This window comes from Triturus cristatus, chromosome 3_1 (assembly GCF_964204655.1).
Source record: "Triturus cristatus chromosome 3_1, aTriCri1.1, whole genome shotgun sequence".
NCBI classification, from domain to species: domain Eukaryota; kingdom Metazoa; phylum Chordata; class Amphibia; order Caudata; family Salamandridae; genus Triturus; species Triturus cristatus.
In genome coordinates, this window is record NC_140583.1 from 157,765,935 (window position 1) to 157,789,276 (window position 23,342).

The 23,342-nt window shown below is 42.2% G+C and overlaps 1 protein-coding gene across 3 annotated transcripts in view; it reads left to right on the plus strand.

Annotated features, from left to right (window-relative positions):
- GAS2 (growth arrest specific 2) overlaps positions 1 to 23,342 on the plus strand; it is an 851,053-nt gene that overhangs the window by 237,658 nt on the left and 590,053 nt on the right. For all 3 annotated transcript variants that reach the window (XM_085643619.1, XM_085643621.1, XM_085643620.1), the window contains one exon: positions 16,012 to 16,136. In XM_085643619.1, the coding sequence (XP_085499745.1) occupies positions 16,012 to 16,136 (125 nt within the window). The remainder of the gene's footprint in view (positions 1 to 16,011; positions 16,137 to 23,342) is intronic.

A 23,342-nucleotide genomic window follows, 5' to 3' on the forward strand; every position in this document is an offset into this window, starting at 1 on the left:
GTACCTTTGCGCCCAGTGTAGCAGGTCTATACGTCAGCGCCTTTGAAGAACAATGGATACAGAACTCCGTCAATCCCTACTTTAATCAGATGAAACTCTGGCGCAGGTATATTGACGATGTTTTACTAATTTGGGAAGACACACAAGAATTGCTAGTTGAGTTCATGAACTGGATCAACACGAGGGATGAGTGTCTCAAGTTCACACACTCATCAAGTAATAAGAAGATAGATTTCCTTGATGTCACAATCTTCTCTGAAAGGAACACCTTGCAAACAAAAACTTTTTACAAACCGACAGCGAGGAATAGCATCTTATCGTACAACGGCTTCCACCCTCGACCATTGAGGGAAAACCTACCCTACAGCCAGTTTTTACGATTGAAACGGAACTGTAGCAAGCTGACGGACTATAAAATACAAGCAGCAGCACTAGAACAGAAACTCCAACTTAGGAATTACCCAACCAAAATCATCAGAAAATGCCAAAAGAGAGCAAGGAACTAGCCCAGAGAAAGTCTACTCGAACCAACCGAACGAGAAGAACCAACAGACTTACTGACATGTGTCACTACTTATTGCACATCTACAAACGCTGTGAAGAAAATAATTAACAAAAACTGGAGAATCCTGACGTCTAACAATCTTCACTGGCCCAAACCACGCTTTGCCAATAGACGAACACGGAACATCAAGGATTTCCTTGTACACACAAGACCTACAGCTACCACTAATGATGGAACTTTAACAACTTTGTGGAACCTTAACCCAGTGGTAGGACACTACCCATGTGCCTCCTGTTCAGTCTGCAAACTTACGAAACCCACAAAAACATTACAACTTTCATCTGATCTCACGTGGACCTTGCGCCACCATACAAACTGCAACACTACACATGTGATTTACATGATTGTGTGTCCCTGTGGCTTGAAATACATAGGGATGACATGCCGCAAAGTAAAGATTCGAATGTGTGAACACAAGAGCAACATCACCTGCAAACGAATCACAACCAAGATGAGTAAACATTACATCGAACAGAACCATGATCCTGACGACCTCAAATGGGTAGTCCTCGAGACACTACCAACAAAACCACACAATGCTGAGAAGATTCTTTTTGAAAAAGAACAACGTTGGATTTATCGCCTCCATACAGACGGAGAGGGGATGAACGATAATATACCTTGGCATACCCTTTCATAAAATATCAATCCTTTGTCTTAACATGGACACAGGATAAATGAACAAGAACACTACAGAGAATGTCCCTCTATATTTATCTAAGTATTTAGTAACAGAACTATCTCTCCTATTAATGATTCAATTTATAATTCACCAATTTGTCGATTAGATATCATTACACCAAATAAGATAAAGGGTAAAACTATCGACATCTAACCTTCACCACACATGTACAGATATCCTCTCTTCATATTACTCAATAAGGACCATCAGGCCTTCAACTACAGACATATATTTGTAAACATTTCTGCGAACCATAGCCATTAACACGTATTTAATGTGAGATATTCAACAATAGAATTATCAGTAACTTGGCATCATGGATTCTAATAATTTGCTCTATTAACATGAGTCTTTCCTCTAACCACAAACATGCCAATCTCTGCCAACCAAATGAACATCTCAGTCCTTTCTCCCTTTCTGACCGTGACCGGGAATGAAAACGCACCGAGAACGGCCCCCGCGTCACTCGGAGCACCGTAGCGAGAGGCAGCACAAGCGCATCACGGTGATTACAACTGGTGAGATCATGGAACACAATAGACTTCCCTACAACATCTCCAGTCTCAAGTAAGGTATTATCGAACTTTTCCTCTCCACAGAATCGACCATAAAGCCCGCCGGCGACTCCATGAAGCGTGGCAAGTAAACGCTCATAAGGTAAATCTTACCCGTATGACCGAATGCTGATAAGATCTGGGCCCAATGTCGATTCAAATGTTTCGAGCTACCAAAGACACTGATATTAAAACCGATATCGCTTAACTTATATCGCTTGACACTACAAGTAAAACAAAAAAAGCGCGCGAATACAATATTCTAAATTACACCTTGTATTCATGCAATATATGAGTGAGTTGTAAGACGCGCACTACACGATGTCACACTCAAATAATGATGATGAAATAGATTATATATTCATTGTGACGCAGTGTTACTTTTACTACAGTGTACAATTAACTTAATCCTCTTGCCCTTACCATGTCCACACAATGTGTGAAAATCAATGCACAATGCTGCGTATATTGAACTGCCACTGCGTATGTTCCTTGTAAATACTGTTTCAACATTTCCTGTTTGAAAAACATCACAATGTTTATGTTTTCTTAACCCTTTGCACCACCCTATTTTCTTTCCTTTTAGGTACAGATACAATTGATCTGACCTACTAATTCCAGTGGTGAATTACACCACTTCATGTAGAACCTCATTGGTCCTACACAATTAAGTTCGGTCCTGACGAAAGCCCCGAGAATGCACAGAGGGCTGAAACATGATGACCACTAAGAAGTGCGAATGAACAGTAACTCATTCAATGCGCACATTACCTTTCTTTTAAACTCCCATTCACTGCCTCCGGAATAAATTATTGAGGTTACAATTGACATAGGGATTTTAACTTTAAATTTCTTCACTTCACCACGAGCACTAATTCACTATATCTCTGACCACTACTGTCAGTACCAGTAGGTCTTCCTCCGGGTGGAGGTCAGCATTTTTACGACAAAATGACCCAATGATGTTGCTGAAACAGTACACAAATGGCGGAGAATGAAAATATACCGCCCTCGACCTGTGTAGATGTTATGAGCGTCTTTTTATGAAGGATACAACCAACAAGACCATGGTAACACAGGACAAGTGGTCCATTCTCCCCCCTTGCTCAGTAGGCAATACATTCCAGAAGTGATACTAAATGAGAAACCATAATCCTAGAAATTAATCGTAAAGGCAATAACTAAAGGCTGGACATATACAGGATTATTGACAAACATAGAATAATAAGTGAATCTATGTATGGCACACTATAAAGTTCATTGGTCATCAGTGTTTCAACTGAAGTGGTATAAGAGAAAGAAATAGGAAGTGAAGCCATGTGAGTTCATGTCTTCTATGCTGTACTGCTTGACCTTTCAGTTAAAACTCTACTAAGCACGTACCACCAAACTCACTGACATAGCCAGTATAATCATGCCTATAACTGTTTTCTCTAACAATATGACAATTATCCAATAACACAGAGTGCAAGGACAAAAAACAGAATAACATAATACACATCTTCCATTCCATTTAAACAAGGACACACAGTTAGTAATGCAAATCTGTTTCCATGCATTTATACCCTTTTATTGATTTATTATCCACACATAGATCAACTGTTGGAAAAGGCCCTTTCTGCAGGGTCATCCACAAACGTATTGCCTTCCTCCTCCCCTTTTTACTGATTTAGTGTTTTTTAGCTTTATGACTCTGGGTACTTTACCACTGCTAACCAGGTAACATGGTAACATTAGCTACTCCACAACTGGCATATTTAATTTACCTACAAGTCCCTAATAAAGTGAACTACATGAGTCCTAGGTCCGCAAATGAAATGCTACTAGTGGGCCTGTATCACTGATTGTGCCACCCAATTAAGAAGCCCTTTAAACATGTCTGAGTCCTGCAATTGCAGAGCCTGTGTGTGCAGTTTTAAACTGGCACGTCGACCAGGCAAGTTAAACCTATTCCCGGGCCCAAACCTTCCCTTTTAATACATATAAGCCATCCCTAAGGTAGGCCCTGGACAGACCAAGGGCAGGGTGCAATGTATTTAAAAAATAGGACATGTACTTTCAAGTTTTACATGTCCTGATAGTGAAAACACTTAAATGTGCCTTTCACTACTGCAAGGCCTATCTCTGCCATTTTCAATTGGTATGGGATGGGACCCCCAAGGTTGGTGCCTCTGTAATGACAATGTAAAATAACAACTTATGGGGCAGTCTGATTTTAAATTGTAATTCTGAAAATGCCACTTTCATAAAGTTGGCATTTTCTTACTTTAGCTACTTAGAGCCTTTTGTGAACTTAGGTGTGACAGATGGGCCATCCACATCCTGATGGGCCACTCTGGGCAGGATGGGAGGGAGGAGCTTGCACTTACACCTGAATAGTCTGTTTCCTGTTCCCACACAGAGGGCTGCATATCCCCCCTGTAGTGAGTCTGAAAGGGGGCAGAAAGGGCAGGGACTCTGTGCACTTAATGGGCATCTCTTTGAAGTCTCCCCACTTCAAAAACACAACTGGGTAAAAGTACTGGGTCTCAGACACCCCTACATCAGTACACTTTGGGACCTGGGGTGCTCTGACAGAAAGAAGGACTGCTGTGCTGCTAAAAGAACTGCCACTCTGCTGGACTGCTACTGTGCTGGACTCCTGCTCTGCTGTGCTAACTGCTGCCTGCTGACCTCCTTGCCTGGGAGTGAGAAGGGTTGGACCTGCATCTCTCAAACCCAGAATCAAAGTGACTCTAAGGGCTTGCTAGCTTGCCTCCTGTTTTGAAGTCTCAGGGATATCAAAAACTTCCAACTCACCCTGCTACAGCACGTGAACTCTGCCATCTGTGGGCCTTTCCCTCCCAAGTGTTGCCAATCCAGTCCTGGGCCCTAAGAAGTGGGTATAAAGTGCCAACTGCACGGCGCATCGCCTCCATTCCAGATGCATCATTGCCTGTGCACAGCTCAGAGCCAATGCATCGCCTACATCCTAAGGATCGCCGATGACGCATCACCGCCTCTGCTCCACTCATCTCGCTTGACGCAAACAAGGTACTTTATAGCGGGCCAAGGCTGGTCGCTGTATCAGACCCATTCTCCATCGCAGTCGGCCTGAATGTTTGGATGTGACCCGGTCTAGCACAACAAGACATCCCCTGTTGGCGATTAATGCTTTTAAGCACTACATTTCTGTTTATTCTTTAAAAATTCATAACTCCTATTATACTTATTGAATTTTTCGTCGTTTTGGTCTTGTTTTGTTCATTAAATTAAACTCTAATGATCTAGCCTGGTGTGGAGTCTTTTGTGGTGTTTTTTTGATTGGGTCACTGTTTTAAATACTTTACACATTGCCACTTAAGTTAAGCCTCACGGCTCTCTGCCAAGCTACCGGAGGGTGAGCTCAGGTTAATTTAGGATTTGTTTGAGACTTATTCTGACTAGGATTGTGGTTTTTGGTTGGACAGTGTGCATACCACTGCCAACCAGAAACCTCATTTTTAACACAACATAGGGATCTTGGCACTAAGGAACTAGGCTAAGGGTGTGACCTGTTTGATCGAAAAGGAGCTGCATTATTAAAGCTCGCCTAAAACTCAGGTGCAAGGAAATACTTTTAATACAGTAGGGAACATTGTTCTAGAGCTGGTTTTTTAGATGTAACAATCCAAGGCCTCCAGCTCTATAACGTCTAAATCGTGGAAAGTGAACACCATTTGAGTGTTAAGGCACACATATCTTCCAGGAGAATAAAGAGAGAAGTAAGATGAAAGCTGGAATTTTACATAATTTTATGGCACTGTGCAGCAGAGTGTCTTAAACTGAACGAGCTGTCTTACAGGTAGCCAATATAGTTTCCTCCGCGCCAGATATCAGCATCTTCGTTGAGTAGCATAATTTCCAATTCATAAATGAAGCTTTTGCATAAATGTACTCAATTAACAGATTTTTCCTCTAGAATAAAATTTACATGCAACTAATTGGCATACAACTCTAATAATATGGCATAATTTACAAATAATTGTCACACACAGAACTGCTACTAATAACCCTGAGCTCAAGGTAGTATCATGGTACATATCCCCAAAGAGCTTCAACGTCTCATGAGGTGGAGTAAGCGCGATGTAAATCTACAATACCATACATTATAATGCAATGTCCTTAAACTAATTCACGGGGCCCGATTCACAGAACTAACTTAAGACAAAATCCTAAACTTACTACTTTTGGTATTCACAGAAGTTAGGACAAACTTAAGACTGACTTAAGACAGACTTAAGACAGACTTAAGTTAGGATTTTGTCTTAAGTTTGTCTTAAGTTTGTCTTAAGTCTGTCTTAAGTCTGTCTTAAGTCTGTCTTAAGTTTGTCTTAAGTCTGTCTTAAGTCTGTCTTAAGTCTGTCTTAAGTCTGTCCTAAGTTTGTCTTAAGACAAACTTAAGACAAAATCCTAACTTCTGTGAATACCAAAAGTAGTAAGTTTAGGATTTTGTCTTAAGTTAGTTCTGTGAATCGGCCCCAGAGTCTTTAGCAATTAAAATGTTGGAGAACTTCTTTGAAATGTTCTTGTTTATCACCTCAAGAATAGGCGGAGGAGCATGTCTAAGCTCAAATACTGAAGTGAAATAGTTTCAGCAAAGCCTTATGGCACTGTTCACCCCCATGCATGATCACCTACTTATTATCTGTGTTCATGAATATATAATTGATTTATTTAACCTAGCTGAAGACTGCCAGACGAACATCAACAAGTATCCTGGGGATAGTATGTGTGTCCAGAAGATCAACACACGGTACTTACTGCATTTTTCAATCTCTTTTTGTTTGCCTGTAGACAGAGATGTGTGTGTACAGAGTAGTGTTGTTAAACACAATTGGATGCTTCCACTGTATCTGTGTTTATATAGTAGATTGTAGACATGACTGAAATGAGGTCTTCCTTTTAAAGAATTTAAATTGGGAGCGGGTTGCATGCTTTATATTCCCCTTGCAAGTATATATCTTGCCTATAATAAGTTTTCTAATTCAGTGGGTGTGATTGAAGAGAAAACAGTTTGAAGTGATTCTCTTCTTCTTTATTTTTGCAGCTTACATTCTATCTCTGTGCTTTTAGTCGGGTGATTCGCCGAAGGACCACTTGGAAGTCGTGAATATCTTCTGTTCCAGTGTCACCTCATATTCTGATTTTAAGCAGCACCCGCTGTGATTTGACGCGTAAGACAGCATAGTTCAAATTTGTGTTCTACATTAAACATTGTCAATGTCAGTAAATCAAGCCTAGTTTGTGATTTCATGTTCAGTAAATCATACGCTCCATCACGTTACCCTTGTTGTGTTTTCATTTGGTTTGAATGTTGCGTTAACATGAAAAGTCTGAAGTTAAATGCTGTGATTGGCTGTTTCTCGTTTACGTTGTCTGCCGCTTATTGTCAGCATGGAAATATGATTCGCATGTTTCATATTTCTAAGTGCAAAGATGCATTCCGTATTGCTTTTCTTTTTAAGTTAGGAAGCTCTGTCCCTTCTTAGTGTGGACTTCTAATGGCTGGAATTATCTTCTAATGGCCTTATAGCCCACCGTAGCTGGTCTATACCGGCCATTAAATTAAAGGCCCGCTCCCTTGTTAAAGGCCCTGACCCCCGCCTTTGGAGGGCTTTAACACTGGAGCACGCCTTTAATGACCGGTGACTATAAGGCTATATAGAATACCCAGCACACGTCCTTTCCACAACATAGCATGAGCACGGTCAGATTTGTAATTTTACATACACCTGAGAAATTCCCTGCTAACCCAATATTTAAAACGAATACGGCTTTAGGTTTTTTGATGCATGCTGTCAGAGAGCTTCACAAATACATTTAATTCCTCTGCATAGACAAGTAGAGTTAATGGAATTGCCTTTCTTTCATAGATTACTTGGAGAAATGCATATTTTCATTAATAATAGTAATATGCACATGTAGACCTGGATTTACTAACATTTTGTGGCTTATGTACAAGCCCCTATCGCCACGGGAACGTCACTTTTTGTGACATTACCATGGCGATAGGAGCCTTACCTTATGTACAAGGCAGCTGTAAGCCACTTAACGTGGCTTAACGCTGCCTTGTACATAAGGCACCCTTTCACGCTATGTTTAGCGTGAAAGGGGCGTGCAGTGGGTGTTGTGGTGGGCATTATACCCATTGTATTTGACGCTGACCCCAATGTACAAGGGTCCCGTACATAGGAGGCAGTGCCAAAATTAAGACCAGGAAAATCCTAGTCTTAAATTGGCTAAACAAGGAGAAATGCATTATTTCTCCTTGTTTTTGCTTTTTCCGTGTGTGCTGCCTTCTGCAGCACACATGGAAAAAGCAAAATGCCATGGTTTGTTTATGTACCGGAAGGTGTCCCTTAAAAAACGCAATTTTGTAACTTTCATTTGTGCTGCATAAAGCAGCACACATTAAAGTTTTAAAACGGCATTTTAGGATTGTTTATGTGCAGGAAGGGACACCTTCCTACACATAACCAATCCTTCCCTGGATACAGAAACCCTTGCACTCTGGTGCAAGGGTGCCTGCGTTGGCGCTAAGTTGTCAAACATAGCACCATCGCAGGGGGAAATGCAAGGCTGCACCACATTCTTGTAAATATGGTGCATCCTTGCGTTTCCGAAGTGGCAGAGCGTGTCGTTAAGCCCAGGAGGCTAACGACACGTTCCGCTACTTCATTGTACATACCCCCCTGCGTGCCAGGTTTGCGTTGGTTCAAAGTGTTGTGGTTGTATTTACTTTCCAATGCAAATCTTGATTTCTGTTAGTAAGTTGGTGATAGTACTACTTCACATTACTTTGTGTCCATGTGCCATTCCCAGGATAGTATATGGATATTCCCATCCAACTTCTAATGGGTTTTGATGCAAATCTCAATCTACTGACATTGGTAGACAAGCATCTGCTTAAAAGGCAGGTATGATGGTAGAGCAAGTTGTAAAACTCTCCACATTTGTCCAACTTTGCAAGTTGGTGCACTGTGCAGCACAGATACAACGTGGGAAAATTATTAAAGCATGGCTTATGTATTAAAAAAATGCCCTTCCAGTGCAAAACCTATGCTTTTCAGATGTCACACACCCATCTATCATGGTGTATGTGTCTGTGTGCAGTACAGTAACTTTTTTGTTATTGAATTGTGAGTTTGTGTGTTTGTTTTTGTGTATGAGGCAATGAATAGATAAATATATGAGTCTCTGTCAACGGATGCGTGAATGAGTGTGTGTGGAAAAGTTGAACAATTAGTATACGTGTGAAGCAGTTCAGGGATGGACGGCTGAATTAACAGGTGAGTGTATGATGGATGAATGAATGAATAAATAGATGAATTAGTAGTGGGAGTTTGGGATGGTTAAATTAGTAGCTGAAGGAATGCATGGATGGGGGATAAATGTGTAGAATTAATTGCACAAACTGAAGGACTAAAAGTTTAGCAAAATACGCAAAATATGTTAAAGGTGGAAATGAGAAAGTATACATACTAGAATGTTGTGGACAACAAAACTATCCATAAACTGTAAACATTAGGAGACAACAAGTGGGAAAACAACCTGTCATATGGAGAAAAATATGACTGCCACCTCAATGAAATAGAAGAAAAGTGTTCACCCTTCACATCTTTGAGAGAGCAACACACAACATCATAGCCAATTAGCTCTCATGTGCAACCACCATGAACCTTCTGCCCCTTGTTTGAATAATCTATTGCAGTATGCTTCTCAGTTTTCTGGTCTGGTCACAATTCCTCATTCCTGGAAGCTGTTTCACATCCATTTTGAACATCTGCAAACTAGAGCATCTCAAGATGTAGTTATACAACAAAGACAACAAACAAGTAGGGGAGAACATGATTATAATGGGTTTCAAGCAACCAGATCACAAGGTGCAACACACATTGAGACTACTTCTCATCTATAAACTGAATGTTAAGAACCTAAAAATATATCTGTGTTTTAGTCTGACCACATTTTAATCTCTGGAGCAACCATTATCATCTTGTTCACTGTCAAGCACGATGGTGCAAACAGATATTAAAGTCATCATGTCCAATATGTTTGATGAAGACATTTCCATACTCTACAAATAAGAACTATTACATCGTACCTCTGAAGCCGTAAAGCCTCTGTGCTCCCACCTTCAATCCAAAGAAATAAATGATTCTTAAAATTGTTTTGGGCATGAATGAAACCAGCACTAGGTACTAAATACACAAAAATTCTCCAAATAGCACCTCCAAATGGAAGAAAAGGAACACTGGCACCCAATGGTTTTTCAAGACAAAACTTTATCTGTTTTATTCACGGAAACATATTCAAACAGTATATGCAGCATTATCATATTTTATAATAGTTGTAGAAAGGTTGCTTCAAGGGGGAGAGTGAAGAAATAGTGCTCATGTGTGATATGGATAAAGATGAATGGGGGAAGGTTTACACAGAGTGCACACAGTTCAAAACATAGAATTGCAATAGTTCAGATAGGCACTGGTTCTATGTTACAACAACACCAGTTCAATACGGCCTGTCCTTAAATAGTCATTTATGTGGTTCTTTTTGGTATTTTACAAAATACAGAAATATCATCTGTTGGATAGAGCAATGGTGATAAAAGGTACAGGCCCTTCAGGGGACGAGTGTCGACGTGTCGACCAGACTTAGTGCATAGAGGGAAATTTACATCCTCTGCGTGCGGGTCTTCTTCAGGACTTAATTGCATGACTAGTAGGTCTAGGACCATTGTTTTTCTATAATACTTGATATCCGGGTCCGTGGACATAATTGGGTTACCCCATTAGTTTATAATGGCCCACCTTAGATCAGCAAGGCAGGCCAGTACTCCCAAGCATCCATAGCAATGTTGCTTTTAATATGAAGAGAATGAGTGCAAAAGAGTAGGACGGGAGAGATTGACTATATTGTGCCCAATCACACAGATATCTAAAAATGCTAGAAAATTGTCACCTTGAAAGCAGACCCCAAAACCCTCATTGTAGATCTCTACACTAGCCCAAAAGACAAATTGTATCATGACTGACATCTTGTTGTTCCACAACATGCAAGCCTGGCAATGTGCATTCTAATATAATCAAACTCTAACAAAAATACATAGGAAATCAAAGGGGCCATGGTCTAGATGTTACATCCTATAAGGTTATTATCATGGTACGGGCCAATGACAGGAACATCCTTTCATTTAAAGCATCCTCCAGCACCTTGTAAAGGCTAAATAGTGTATGCTCGAAACCATTCATCTGACTCTTTTGCTATCTCATCATATTACCAAGCCACTGTTTTCACTGTGGCTCTCTAACTTACCCACTGCCTCCTTCAGCAATTCACACCCATCAGCTCCTCTGTCTTACAGGAGCCATTCCCACAAAATCTATTATCATCCTGGAAGCACACATAGGACACGAATGGCCTCCAGTCAGAAAATGACTATTACCAGAGGGAATTTACAAGATTTGGCTGAGTAATAAATCCATCAAAGGCCATCATTGGCTACAAGATCTCCCCAAAAGAGAAACGAAAACAAAAGGGTGAGAAATTTCCCTAGTCTACACCACCAAACTGACCTCTATGTATAATTATTACACATCTAATCCTTCCTTTGGGCGCATTGCCAAAACCTCTGTAATCATATACTGTCCCCTAGAATAAGGGGACAACCCAACTTTTGTAGAAGAATTACTAGATAGGGCATTTCACCAACAGGCTACAGCCAACAAAATACTGGTCGTGTGAGACTTCAATCTGTGGATTGCAGACCTGACTCAAAAAAACTACTGCTGCTTTCATTGAGAACATGCAGGCCCTCAGCTTCAGTGAAGACATGAGAAGCCCAACACACTCGGAAAAGTACACACTCAACCTTGTATTTACTCACTACATCAGAGCATCAAATCATGTAATGCATCCACAAATCCACAAATCTGATCACTGCTCCATTTCTGTGAATTTAACTAATTAGGTGTCCAACCCCAATTATCATGAGTGCCCAAAAACCATCTGAACTAGGCATGTTAGAAACTTATGCAATGATAAGCTTGAGCCATCCCATAATGTGGATAAAATCAGCCTCCTCCATTTAACAGAGTCTGAACCCATGAACAGATACTGTTATCAAAATGTATCATCTGCCCTTGTCGATCTTGAACCTGCTAATAAAACTAGACTATTCAAAACAGGTGCCAAAGCAGTCAATGGCATTTCCAATTTACAGGATCATTCATCTATTTTCCCATCCTGACAACAATGTTAGAGCAAGCTTTCACCTCATTGTAGCCCATGGCAGCTCATCAGACGATGAGTGTGGATAAAAACATCCAATGTAACAATAGATCTCTACTCACACTCATGCTTCAAAGTGCAGGGCTGCATGCCTTGAACTCAGGACTCCTGGACGTGACCCCAAGGGGCAGTTTCCTGGCCTCCTGTTTGAGCTACAATTACACAAAAGATTACCAAAGGCCTTTTCCCTGCAACCGTCGAGCTGAGCAGACCAAGTGGATCTGGCCCGGAACCTGTTGGTGGCCTCTGATGTAGTAAGTCCCAATCCTCAACAGGTGCCCCCACCCCAAGATCTGGGACTTAGAAACATTTGCTAGGTTTTTGTTTGGAGAACCGATTGAGGCAACGGTCACCCTCGAAGCCCCCAATGGCAAATTGCTGGTCGGCCTCAGCTTGCTGCTTTGCCCCGCTGATGAAGTTCTGACGTTCAGAAAAGTTTTGAAGTTCAAATGTAGAAGGCTAAAAAAACAAGAGGTCCCTATGTAATAATAAGAAGAGAGTATATCTCTGTGTACGCGGAGGAATTGGATGCTGCAAAATCTAATAATAATCCTATGTGCCTTCAACCACTTAGACCTTATGGAGCTAAAACTATATTAGAGCTAGCAGAACATATTTATCAAAGTAACACAGTCCAGCATATGTTTGCACAAAGAGAACTCATTCAATTTGATCATAAGTATATTAAGAGTATATCAAATGTAGAAGGCTTCACTGAGATGTTAAGGCCACTCTGAGCAAGGACTGTGGACCTCGCCTGCTTGGATCTTTCCTGCATTTGCCAATGCCTGCACTGCGACCCTGCTGTTCAACAATCTGCCGTCTTTGAGCCTCACTTGGCTCCAGGTAGCAGCTTGCCGCGCACACAACTTGTTGACAACCACTTTTACTTCATAAATGTTTTAAGTCAAAATATATTTTTCACCAGGATGGACCTGGTTCATGAATCCGTGGTTGGCCCTTTGTGCTTTTTGCCACTATTTTTAATTTAGATTTTTAAATTTATATCTATGGTTCTGCCTATTGGATATTTGTTTTTTTAATGTTATTTTATTTATTCAAATTTACTCCATTTCTCTAAATTGGTTTAGCATTTTTCTCATGTTGTATTTTAATCTTACGTCTTAGTGGTGCATGAATACTTTACACTTTGACTCTAGTTTAAAAGAATGACTGCTTATGTGCCAAGATACCAGAGGCCGAAGCAAGGATTGTGATAATCATTCGAGGTGGGCTCTCTAACCCCTCAACTAATACCCTACAATTTTACAGCCCCGATTTATAATTGCTGAATGTTATTGTTAGTTTGTATATTCTACACACTAGGGATCTGTGGTCCAGTGCCCAGTATATGTGCTCTGACCCCTTAAAGCATGTTGATATTGATATACTCCTAATTGGCATATTTATCTTACCAATATGTCCACAGTGTATGGTGCAAAGCATACCCAGGGCCTGTAGTTTAAAATGTCACTAGTGAACAGCAGCACTTATTTTGCCTTCAAATATATTTACAATATAAACATGGCCTCTGGTCTACCAATGTAGACTGAATGTGGCAGTTTAAAAACTGCAATTTGACCTGTCAAAATTATCTCTTTTTGAGATATCAGATCGTTTCCTTTAAATATTCATATGTTACCCCTATGTAGGCCCTACAGCTCATAGTCAGATTGCATGGTATTTTAAAGTAGGACATGTAGAAATTTAATGTTACACATGTCCTTACATTGGCTGCCCCCTAAAAGCTTTTTTCACTATATCAATTCTGTCTTTTCCTTAGAAAAACACTAGGATATTTTACTACATTTAATAACGCTGTCTCTGTATAGGAAACATCTAGAAAAATACCTCAGTGACTCTTTTTAATAACATATCAATAACAAGAATCATACAATAGATAACATTATCTTAGGCAGACAAACATTTTGTAATAGTTTTTTAAAGAAGAGATTTCCTTTTTCCCAGTGGACAATATCCACTGTACAAGTGGCCAATAGGTCTTTGCAAGCCCATGATGCTCTTTCTTAAACATGTGCTTAATAAATAATAAGCAATGGATGATCATAATGGTGAAAAATACACGCAATCTGTTAAAGTAGCTCAGGAAAATACTGCAGAACTCCAGCTCAGCACTGGAAATGTCTAAGCCTGTTCGAAATGTTTGTTTAAGTGATGTAATCTAGTATACTCTCCTGTAATTTCTGACATTTTGCATTATGCTCGTTAGATGAAATTCCTTCAATTAACTCATTATACCAAGTCATGTAAATGTAAGACCGCTCGGGCAAAAATCCTATTGTGAGAGCATGGGAACTATGAGAATGAACAAAACACGAACAGCTGTTGTCAATGGCACTTGTGTTGTTTGCCTTTTTTCGGTGTAAAATGCGTTGTTGTGTCCAAAATGGACACAAAGATGCATTTTTCATAAGAATATAGGGGCATATTATCAAGAACGCCGTTAAAAATTATCATCGGTTTAGCGGCAGAAAACTGCAGCTAAAGCGGCGATAATGGACTTGATAATATGTCCTTGAGAATTCCAATAGAAGTCCATGTTCTGGTGTGAACATGGCCTTCTATTGGAATTCTCCAAGGCATATTATCATAGCCCATTATCGCCGCTTTAGCGGCAGTTTTCTGCCGCTAAACCAGTGATAATTTTAACGCCGTGCTTGATAATATGCCCCATAGTGCTAAGAGCCAGATTACATTTCACAAAATGTCATATAATTTCTCCATAATTTTGCACATCCCTTGCAACAACGTAGTTCAGGACCACTATCGTCCCTCACCCGGCCTTCTTCTAAACAATCTGTGCAGACCTCCAAAGGAAACTGAAGAAGGTGAGCTATGTCTCAGCCTCATCAATGGTACCTTCCTCTCACCTCTCTGAAACTCTTCCCTTCTTCTGGGTTGTAGAGGACAATTATATTCAAGTTACTGTACACTTCGGACATGGCCATCTGTGTGGTTGGCCTTAACTATCTACAGAAAAGGTTCTCCAAAATCTATTCATTTTCGCTTAGCCCTTTGGTTTTTGGTTGATGTCATTTTAGTGGATAACCTTTACCTACATGTAGGGAAAGATCTGAGAGTGTAATGAGGATGGCATCAACCCTCAAGTTTCTAAAACCATATTCAATGTGCATATTGTGGGTCACCGAACCACCATTCTATAACACACTGAAGACTCGGATGACTCTGAAGCAGTGGCTTGTGTTACCGCAGTTCTGTCCCATCTGAATGGATTTCAATATTGACCCGCTGTAGGTTTTTCATTAAAAGTCAATAGTAAATAAAACAATGGTACCCTATGGTCTACCCTACAGCGGCTGAACATGCAAGGATATGTGTACTACTGCATTTGTTTTTACCAATTGAGGTGATTGTCTACATCAGTGTTTCTCACCAGTGTTAGTTGAAAACCAGGCACGTAGGTACATTTTAATAGTCCAAAGTTTACTTCAAAGCAGAATTGCTTTCTAAGAGTGGTATTTTTGCATAATAAGACTAAAGCCATTGGTCATCGCCTAAGCTTCTCCCTTAAAAGATACGGCTCACTATTAATGCGCGTTGACATTTGGCGCTCACTTCACACGTTTGCTCTCACGACTTCACCATCATGATTTCTCCATAAGGTACGTGTTTTTGCATTTCACTCCTCACTCTAATGCAGCTGATATACTTCGTTGCTTTGTGATCCTGCCATACTGTTTGTCTCCCTCTTGTCCATTGTGGCTTTCAAGGATGCAAAGATCAAAGCAATCATGCATGGACTATGCCTTGTCCTGCTTCATCTACATAAGATTTTTCATTGCCTATTTGCTACTTTGATTGCCATCTTAAAATGAATTTCAACCAATAACTTCTATCAATTTGCGATACCATTACAGAGAAGGAAATTACGGCAGAGACCTTTATGGAGAAGTTGGACAATGGGGCTCTGCTCTGTAAACTGGCAGAGACATTGCAAGAGAAGTTTAAAGAGAACAATATTGAGACCAGCAAATTTGACAAGGTAAGGAGAACTTAAGTTGTGCTGATATAATAGGAATTGTTGTGCTGTACTACTTTAGTCTGATATGTATTGTAGCAGAAATACTGCAAATCCCGTGAATTTAGAAATCCAAATATGTAAAAAAAATGTTGCTTACCTTTTAATGCCACTGAACCTGAACAGTATAATGTCTCACTATGTACATTAAAAACCGTTTTCAACTATCATAAAAATCTACATTCTCTCATGCTGATCCGGCAGTGGCCATTTAGCAATTTACTGATTCTGAACAAGTAATCTCCAATTTCTAAGATACTCAGGGGCATATGTACAAGGGAAGTGGTGGACTGAGGTGTGAGCCTTCCTGGCTTAACGCCTCACTCCCCCACTTCAGAAACGCAAGGCTGCAAGGTGCATCCCTGCGTTTCCCCCTGCACTGGTGCAACACTTAGCAGCCTAGCGCCAACGCAGGCACCCTCGCACCATGGTGCACGGCTGTCTCCGTGCAGGGTAAGATTGTTTATGTGCAGGAAGGTCACCCTACCTGCACATAAACAATCTTTAAAAGCTGCTTTGTGTGTGCTGCTAAATCCAGCACACACAGAAGTTGCAAAATGGCATTTTAAAAAAATGATTGTTTGTGTGCAGGAAGGGGGACCTTCCTGTACATAAACAATCATTGGCCTTTTGCTGTTTTCTTGTGTGCTGCACAATGCAGCACACATGAAAACAGCAAAAACAAAAACAAATGAAACATTCCTCCTCGCTGCGCCATGGTAAGACCAATTTTTCCCTGATCTTAATTCTTTTGCTGAATCCTATTTACTCCTCCCTTGTAAATAGGAGGCAGCATCAGAATCAATGGGGGTTGCAGTGGAACGCACTCATCAACACCCATTGCCCGCCCCTTTCATGCTATGTACAGCGTGAAAGGTGCTTTATTTACAAGGCAGCGTTAAACCACGTTAAGTGTCTTAACGATGCCTTGTAAATCACGTTGCGATGGCGATAGGGGCTTGTAAATATGCCCCCCACTCTTCCAGAGGTCTGATCTCCTAGATAAATCAACAGGTCTGTGCTGACACTGTTTGGAATGTGTCTCCATCCTATTTATATTGCAAACAGTTTCCAGTGAATACGTTCAGGATGAGGGTCTTTTGGAAGAGAGTGGTCGGCATCCATCCTACATTCTGTCTGTCCGCACAGTCTCGTCTCCCGCGTGTGTTGCGGGAAGAGGAAGAGATCAAAATCAAGCTGAACCCCTGATTGACATTGATGGTAGTTTATCGGGGTGTGGTCACAACACATGATTTTGAATCGACTCGTCACTTCCTAAGGCAGGTGGCTAAGGGCAGGGTGGAAAGGTCTCTTGCAGCATAGATGGTGACTTGAACTTGAACAAGCCTTCTAGCACTATGCCTTGACTGGCTGCATACACTATGGCGCTGCTACACTCCTCTGATGAGCTCAAGGGTAAGAAACAATACAAGGAGTGACATTGACAAAGATTGTGAAGAAATATTTATCACGCAAATAGCAACGTTGAAGAGAATGCATTGGTCCCTGAGCGTTTAGGCTATTGAACCTTGCAGATGCGCAGTGACAACTGGAAAGCGGCTTCCGGGTACGAACTTTGTGTCCTAACGGGTCATAATGGAAGCATGTGATAATAGCAAGGCATGGAATAAGGAAATATGACGTTGCATGATATTTTAAGAGGGAAATGTGGATATCTTTTCCTTAATGTGTTAACTGGTCATAATGTTGTCCGACTCCAGAATGTTCAGCAAATATAATGTAAACTGACAATATGTAAGGTTTTCGAATGAAACTGGCTATGATGTAGCAACTTAACTTTGTGGCAACTTATCATGATGTTTTACATGATGCAATGACAACTGTATATGGTGTGCTAACTGGCCATAATCAAAACTGACTGATAGCAATTAGTTTTGATGTGATAGGAGGGCAAAATGAAAATTGGCTACACTATAGTTTGTGGTCAAGCCAGTGGTATGCTGACTTAGCATTATGATTTCTGCTCATGATATGCAGAATTACATAATGGTGATTGAACATGTGACAACTGGGTTTCTCGGAAATAGGCCTGATGTACAAGATGGGCATAATTGCAAGTGGGTGTTATGTGCCTCAGTGCCTCTGGCTGTCCATAAGTGAAAATAAAGGAAATTGGCTCCAATGTGATGTATTCTGTGCGCATAATTGAAACTGTAATGGATATACAAACTGATCCAATAAAAAATGCACCACTGTGTGCAAAATTATTAAAATCACAGCTGGCAATGATGTGCTTGATGGGTATAATGAGAACTGATTGTCCTAGGTGGGCATAATGATAAATATTCTAGAACATTTGTGTCATCGCCATGCTTATATTTAATAACCCAGCTTATATTATGTCAATGACTACATGGTATCATTTAGCTACAAACATTGTCAGAAAGAAGCCCTTCCTAACTTAATGGACGTACTCTACTTTAGGTACAACACAGGTCTCAGAAAACTCAGTTCTACTTCTGGTAGTAATGGCACAAGCAGCAGGCAGTTTTCTAGATACATGCATGTTACATTTAGCCACTATCAATAATTTTAAAGTAATAATATTCTCAAACACAGAGGGAACTGTTATGAGCAAAATGACTCAAAAATCATTAACACTGGATATTCTGAATCAGAGAACTACATTTTTTAAGTTTTGCAGCAGGTACCTAGTCTTAATGCTCAGAACAATGATAGTCCCTCAAAGTAGGATATGTTATTGCTCAGCTCTGCCAAAGCATTGGTTTTGGAACCAAAAGGTCCAAGTGAGACGAAGCTGAATTTTTGCTACCTAGGTTGCGTCATCACTGTGATAGATTTGCCACCTCACTATGGTACAGTTTTTCTACCGTTGTACTAATTTTTAAAACCCTTGAGCAACAGCAAGGCTAGAATGTGTTAGAAGGAATGGCATCACAATGCTGCAGGGTCCTGCTGAACCCATTTTCATTCAAATAAAATGCTCTGATTAGCACTGACTTGGTTTTCTTGCTTGCCTTGGATACAGCATTCCTGGGTAATCCTAAACATTTTATGTCAGTTCCCTGGTGAAGAAAAAATAACTAAGTCCCTCTTTTTCTGAACTACTGCAAAAATTCCTACTGGTCACTTTTGGAGATCTCATGTCCATAGGGTAGTCTTCTAGGCACAAGGTCTCCCTCTAACCAGGGCACCTGCACAGCCTAAGCCTCTGTAGTCAGCTGTGCCTTCTTGTAGCCATAAGCTTTCTGCATTTGGCATCCCTAGTGTAGAAAGATAGGAGGCTAACTTGGCCCCTATAGAGCATTTAAAGCCTCTTGGTTCCAGCAGGATTCCTTGTGTCCTCTTCTCCCAGCAGTTTTCAAGTATGATGAATCTAGGGGGGCAAAGTTAGCTGCCATGCCATAGGCAGCATTGCACAGGAGCTCCCTAGCTGCCTCGTGACACCCCTGCCCCTAAGGGGCCTCTACTCACCCAAATATGCTCCCTGCAAAGGCCCCAAATGCCGCAGCACTGCTGGCACACGGCAAGTTGTATAAAATTGGCGGGACCACCACTGAAGACCACGCCGCAATGAGTGCAATTGGCACCACCTGGAGACACAAGATGGCGGCCCCAAATTAACACAAAGAAGCCCGTGGATCGCAATACTTCTCACATATCGGCCACTTCGCCTGGGCCCAGACCAGAGCAGGTGAGCAGGTCGCTCTCTGTGGGAGTGGTAGTTCACTCTTACCCCTCTGCCAGAGCTGACCATATCTCGGAGCCAGGTGGGCCCATCCCCTATCCTGGAAATGCCCTGTATGGTAGAGCCAGGCTGCGGGGACTGCATGGACCTGTGTGGGAGCACGGCAGTGGACTGCCTCACTGCCGCCCCCCCTCCTGGGGCATTATACTGCATGCTTGGGTCAGCTAGTGGACGGATAGTGGCACCAGCATAAAGAGCTGCAGGAATTTGGGGCATAGCACCTGGCCTTTCCTTTTATTTTTGCATTTGGGTGCTTGTGGTCTCCCACTGGTGCGCATCGCAGTACCCCTTGCCAGACTGATGGACCTGTGTGAGCAGACTGCTGGAGTTGTGGGGGAGTGACCCATTAATCAGAGATTGTTGTTAGCTGCTCTGCCTGGGGGAGGTGGCGGATGCCCTGTGACAACCATGTTTGTCCTACAAGATGTGGATGTGAGGATGGCTGAGTTATAGCCCGTGAATAGGTGGTAGAGGCATGATCAGAGATGGTTCTGGAGGAGCACAGGGTATTGTGGGATGCCCCAGCCCGTGAATGATGGTAATCACCCCTCCCCCTCCAAAGGCATCACTGGTCCCTGCTGGTTTACCTCTCTTCAACGCTGACACTGCGGTGGCGCTATATGTAGAAGTTGTACTCCGACTGCTGATACTTGTGGTGGACTGCCTCCCTTTATCCTGCTACACTATGGGTCATTCCCAGAGACTAAAAGACGATGCCATGATGAGTGCCTCCCAAGAGGAGATCAAGCATTGCTCTCAACTTGATGACAAGTATGATAAGCTGATGGCGGCAAACAATGCCACTGGGGAGCAGTTAGAGGGCAAGAATGACACCATAGCGGTGGAGTTAGGCCTTATCTGGGAGAACTTGAAGAAGTCAGCTTAAGTGTCTGCTCTTGAGACTTCACTTCAGACCCTACTGTCAGAGATGGCAAGCATGGAATGCTGTCTCACTGATGGCACACATTTGCTGGCTGGAGAACAGGATTTATGACCAGGAGGGTAGGGCTTGGCACAATAATATCAGGATTGTTGGCCTGCCAGAAAAAGTGGAGGATGAGTCCATGCTTGGCTTCCTGGAGGACTGGCTGCAGGAGGTTGTGGCCCCGGGGGCCTTATCCCTGTTCTACAACTTAAAACGTGCGCATAGAATCCCTGCCCAGCACCTGTGATGGAGACCCCACTGCATCCGGTGATAGCCCGGCTGCTGCATTTCCAGGACAGTGATTTCCTTCTACAGCAGGCACGCAGCCGTGGCCTTTTTATCATGAAGACTGCTTAGGTCTCCCTTTTATCTTTTTTGACCATTCAGGCTCAGAATCTGAGTTTCTCTTTTACTGCCATGAAGGAGAGGCTCCGGGATCTGAGTTTGCTGTATGCCCTGTTGTTGCTGGCCCACCTGAGGGTGCAGGCAGAGGGTAAAACCAACTTTTTCTTGGCCCAGCAGTGGCATGGGATTGACTGGAACTCTTTGAAGAGACAACTGTCGTGCGACCTACCCCCCCAGAGTGGCCAGGATTGCAGCAACTGAGGTGACAAGGATCTTGCAAGCGAGGGGGGCCTGACCCAGTAAGCAGCAGGTGGCTGTGGTGCAGATGAGTGCGATGGAGGTGGCGGCCTCATTGGGATCTAGAAATGGTTCATAGCGCCCTGGGTCTCAATTGCGCAGAGAGACTACCTTGAGTTCGGCAACCTTAATGATAACGGGCCTGGAATTCACCCTACTGGGGGTTACCCTAGACATGGCAGACAACCCCATTTGACTCTTACTGGCGGAAATGGGCTGCATATTTGTGGACTGGATTATATCTGTCATATTGTATTCATGGGGCTGTTATTTCTTCTTGTATAATTTACTGGAATTGCTAATTGGATAATACTTAAGACGGACACTGCTGGGCTGACAAGTGTCATTACCATAGAAAACCTTCTGTATCAGAACGTGTTGGCCTTTGTAACCAGGCTTTAGTTTGCGGCCATTGCTTGAATTTGTTTGGACCGGATGTGTTTATATCACATTCCAGGGATGGAGTTGTGGGTATTTAGTAGACTAGTTATGCTTTTCTGTTATATTTCCATCTTTATGGGTGCGGTTGTGGTGAATGAGGCTGTGGGGAGTGCTCGGATGTCGGTGCTGTAGATGGGGAAATATAGGGTAGGCTCTGGTGCCCAGATCAACACACTTTAATACAGCAATGGCAGAACACATTCAAGTGATAACTTGGAATGTAAGGGGACTAAATACACCATCAAACTGTTATAATGTTCATGCATACATAAAACGTAGAGGGCCATGGATACCAATTTTACAAAAGACATTCTTGATGGACAGTGAGGGTAGGGCTGTCCGTAGGAGGTGGAGGGTCCATCTTTATTATACCCTCTGCATTAGCATGGGGGCCTTGATTTGTATTACGCCCAGAGTACCTTTCCAATTGCATAAGGTAATGGTGGACCATCAGGATCACTGTGTTTTAGTAATAGGCTGACTAGATGGTAAGGACATTGCTCTGTTAAATGTATATGCCCTCAATACCACCCAACACGGTTTTTTGACTAGCTTGATATCCTTGTTAACAGCCACTCTGTACTACCCAAAGATAATTGGCGGGGATATTAATTGTGTGGTGGATCCCCTCCTGAACAGGTCTTACCCCCGTTGCCTACTTTCCCGGCGCATAAAATTGCAGGGACCTTCCACACCTGGATGGGGCACTGTATGCTAATAGATTGCTGGCAGGTATGCAACCGGGGGGAGGGGCACGGGCCTACTCCATCTGCTCTGGATTGCACAGATTAGCTGTGCTCTTGAATGCGATCTTTTGTTGTGATGTTTTGGCTGAGCGAGTGTTGGATGCAGAGTACTTACCAAGGATATACTTAGATCATAACACTTTGCTTGCACTTACCTTTGGTCACTCAACAGAGCTAGTATCCCGACCAGGTGCTTGGATCTCACCCTCCTGGAGGACCCAGTTTTCCAAGCATCACTCCGAGAGGTGATTCATAATACTGGCTAGAGAATGCAGGAACAGCATCCTCGCTCACAATAGAATGGAAGGTACTCAAGATAGTGGTGTGGGGGCCTTGTATATCCAACAAATTGTGCATACCCACCCACCTGCACGATGACATTAAGAGGCAAGAGGGGGTAATGAATGATCTGCCCCCTGACCTGGGAGAGACCATAAAAAGCAAGACTTGGCTGCTAGACGAAAGTGAGTAGCTGTTTGCTTTGGTGCAATGCCTGAAGCAGTTTGATTACAGAGCATAGATTGTGTGGTCCTATGCGGACAGAGATAATTCGGGGCGCATGCTGGCCTGGCTCTTCCGGGATGAGAACAGGGGGCACACAATACTCCAGATTCAGGACCCCTCGCATCGGGATGTGTTTTCACAGGTAAAGATTGATGGGATGTTCACCCAGTATTATCGCAAAT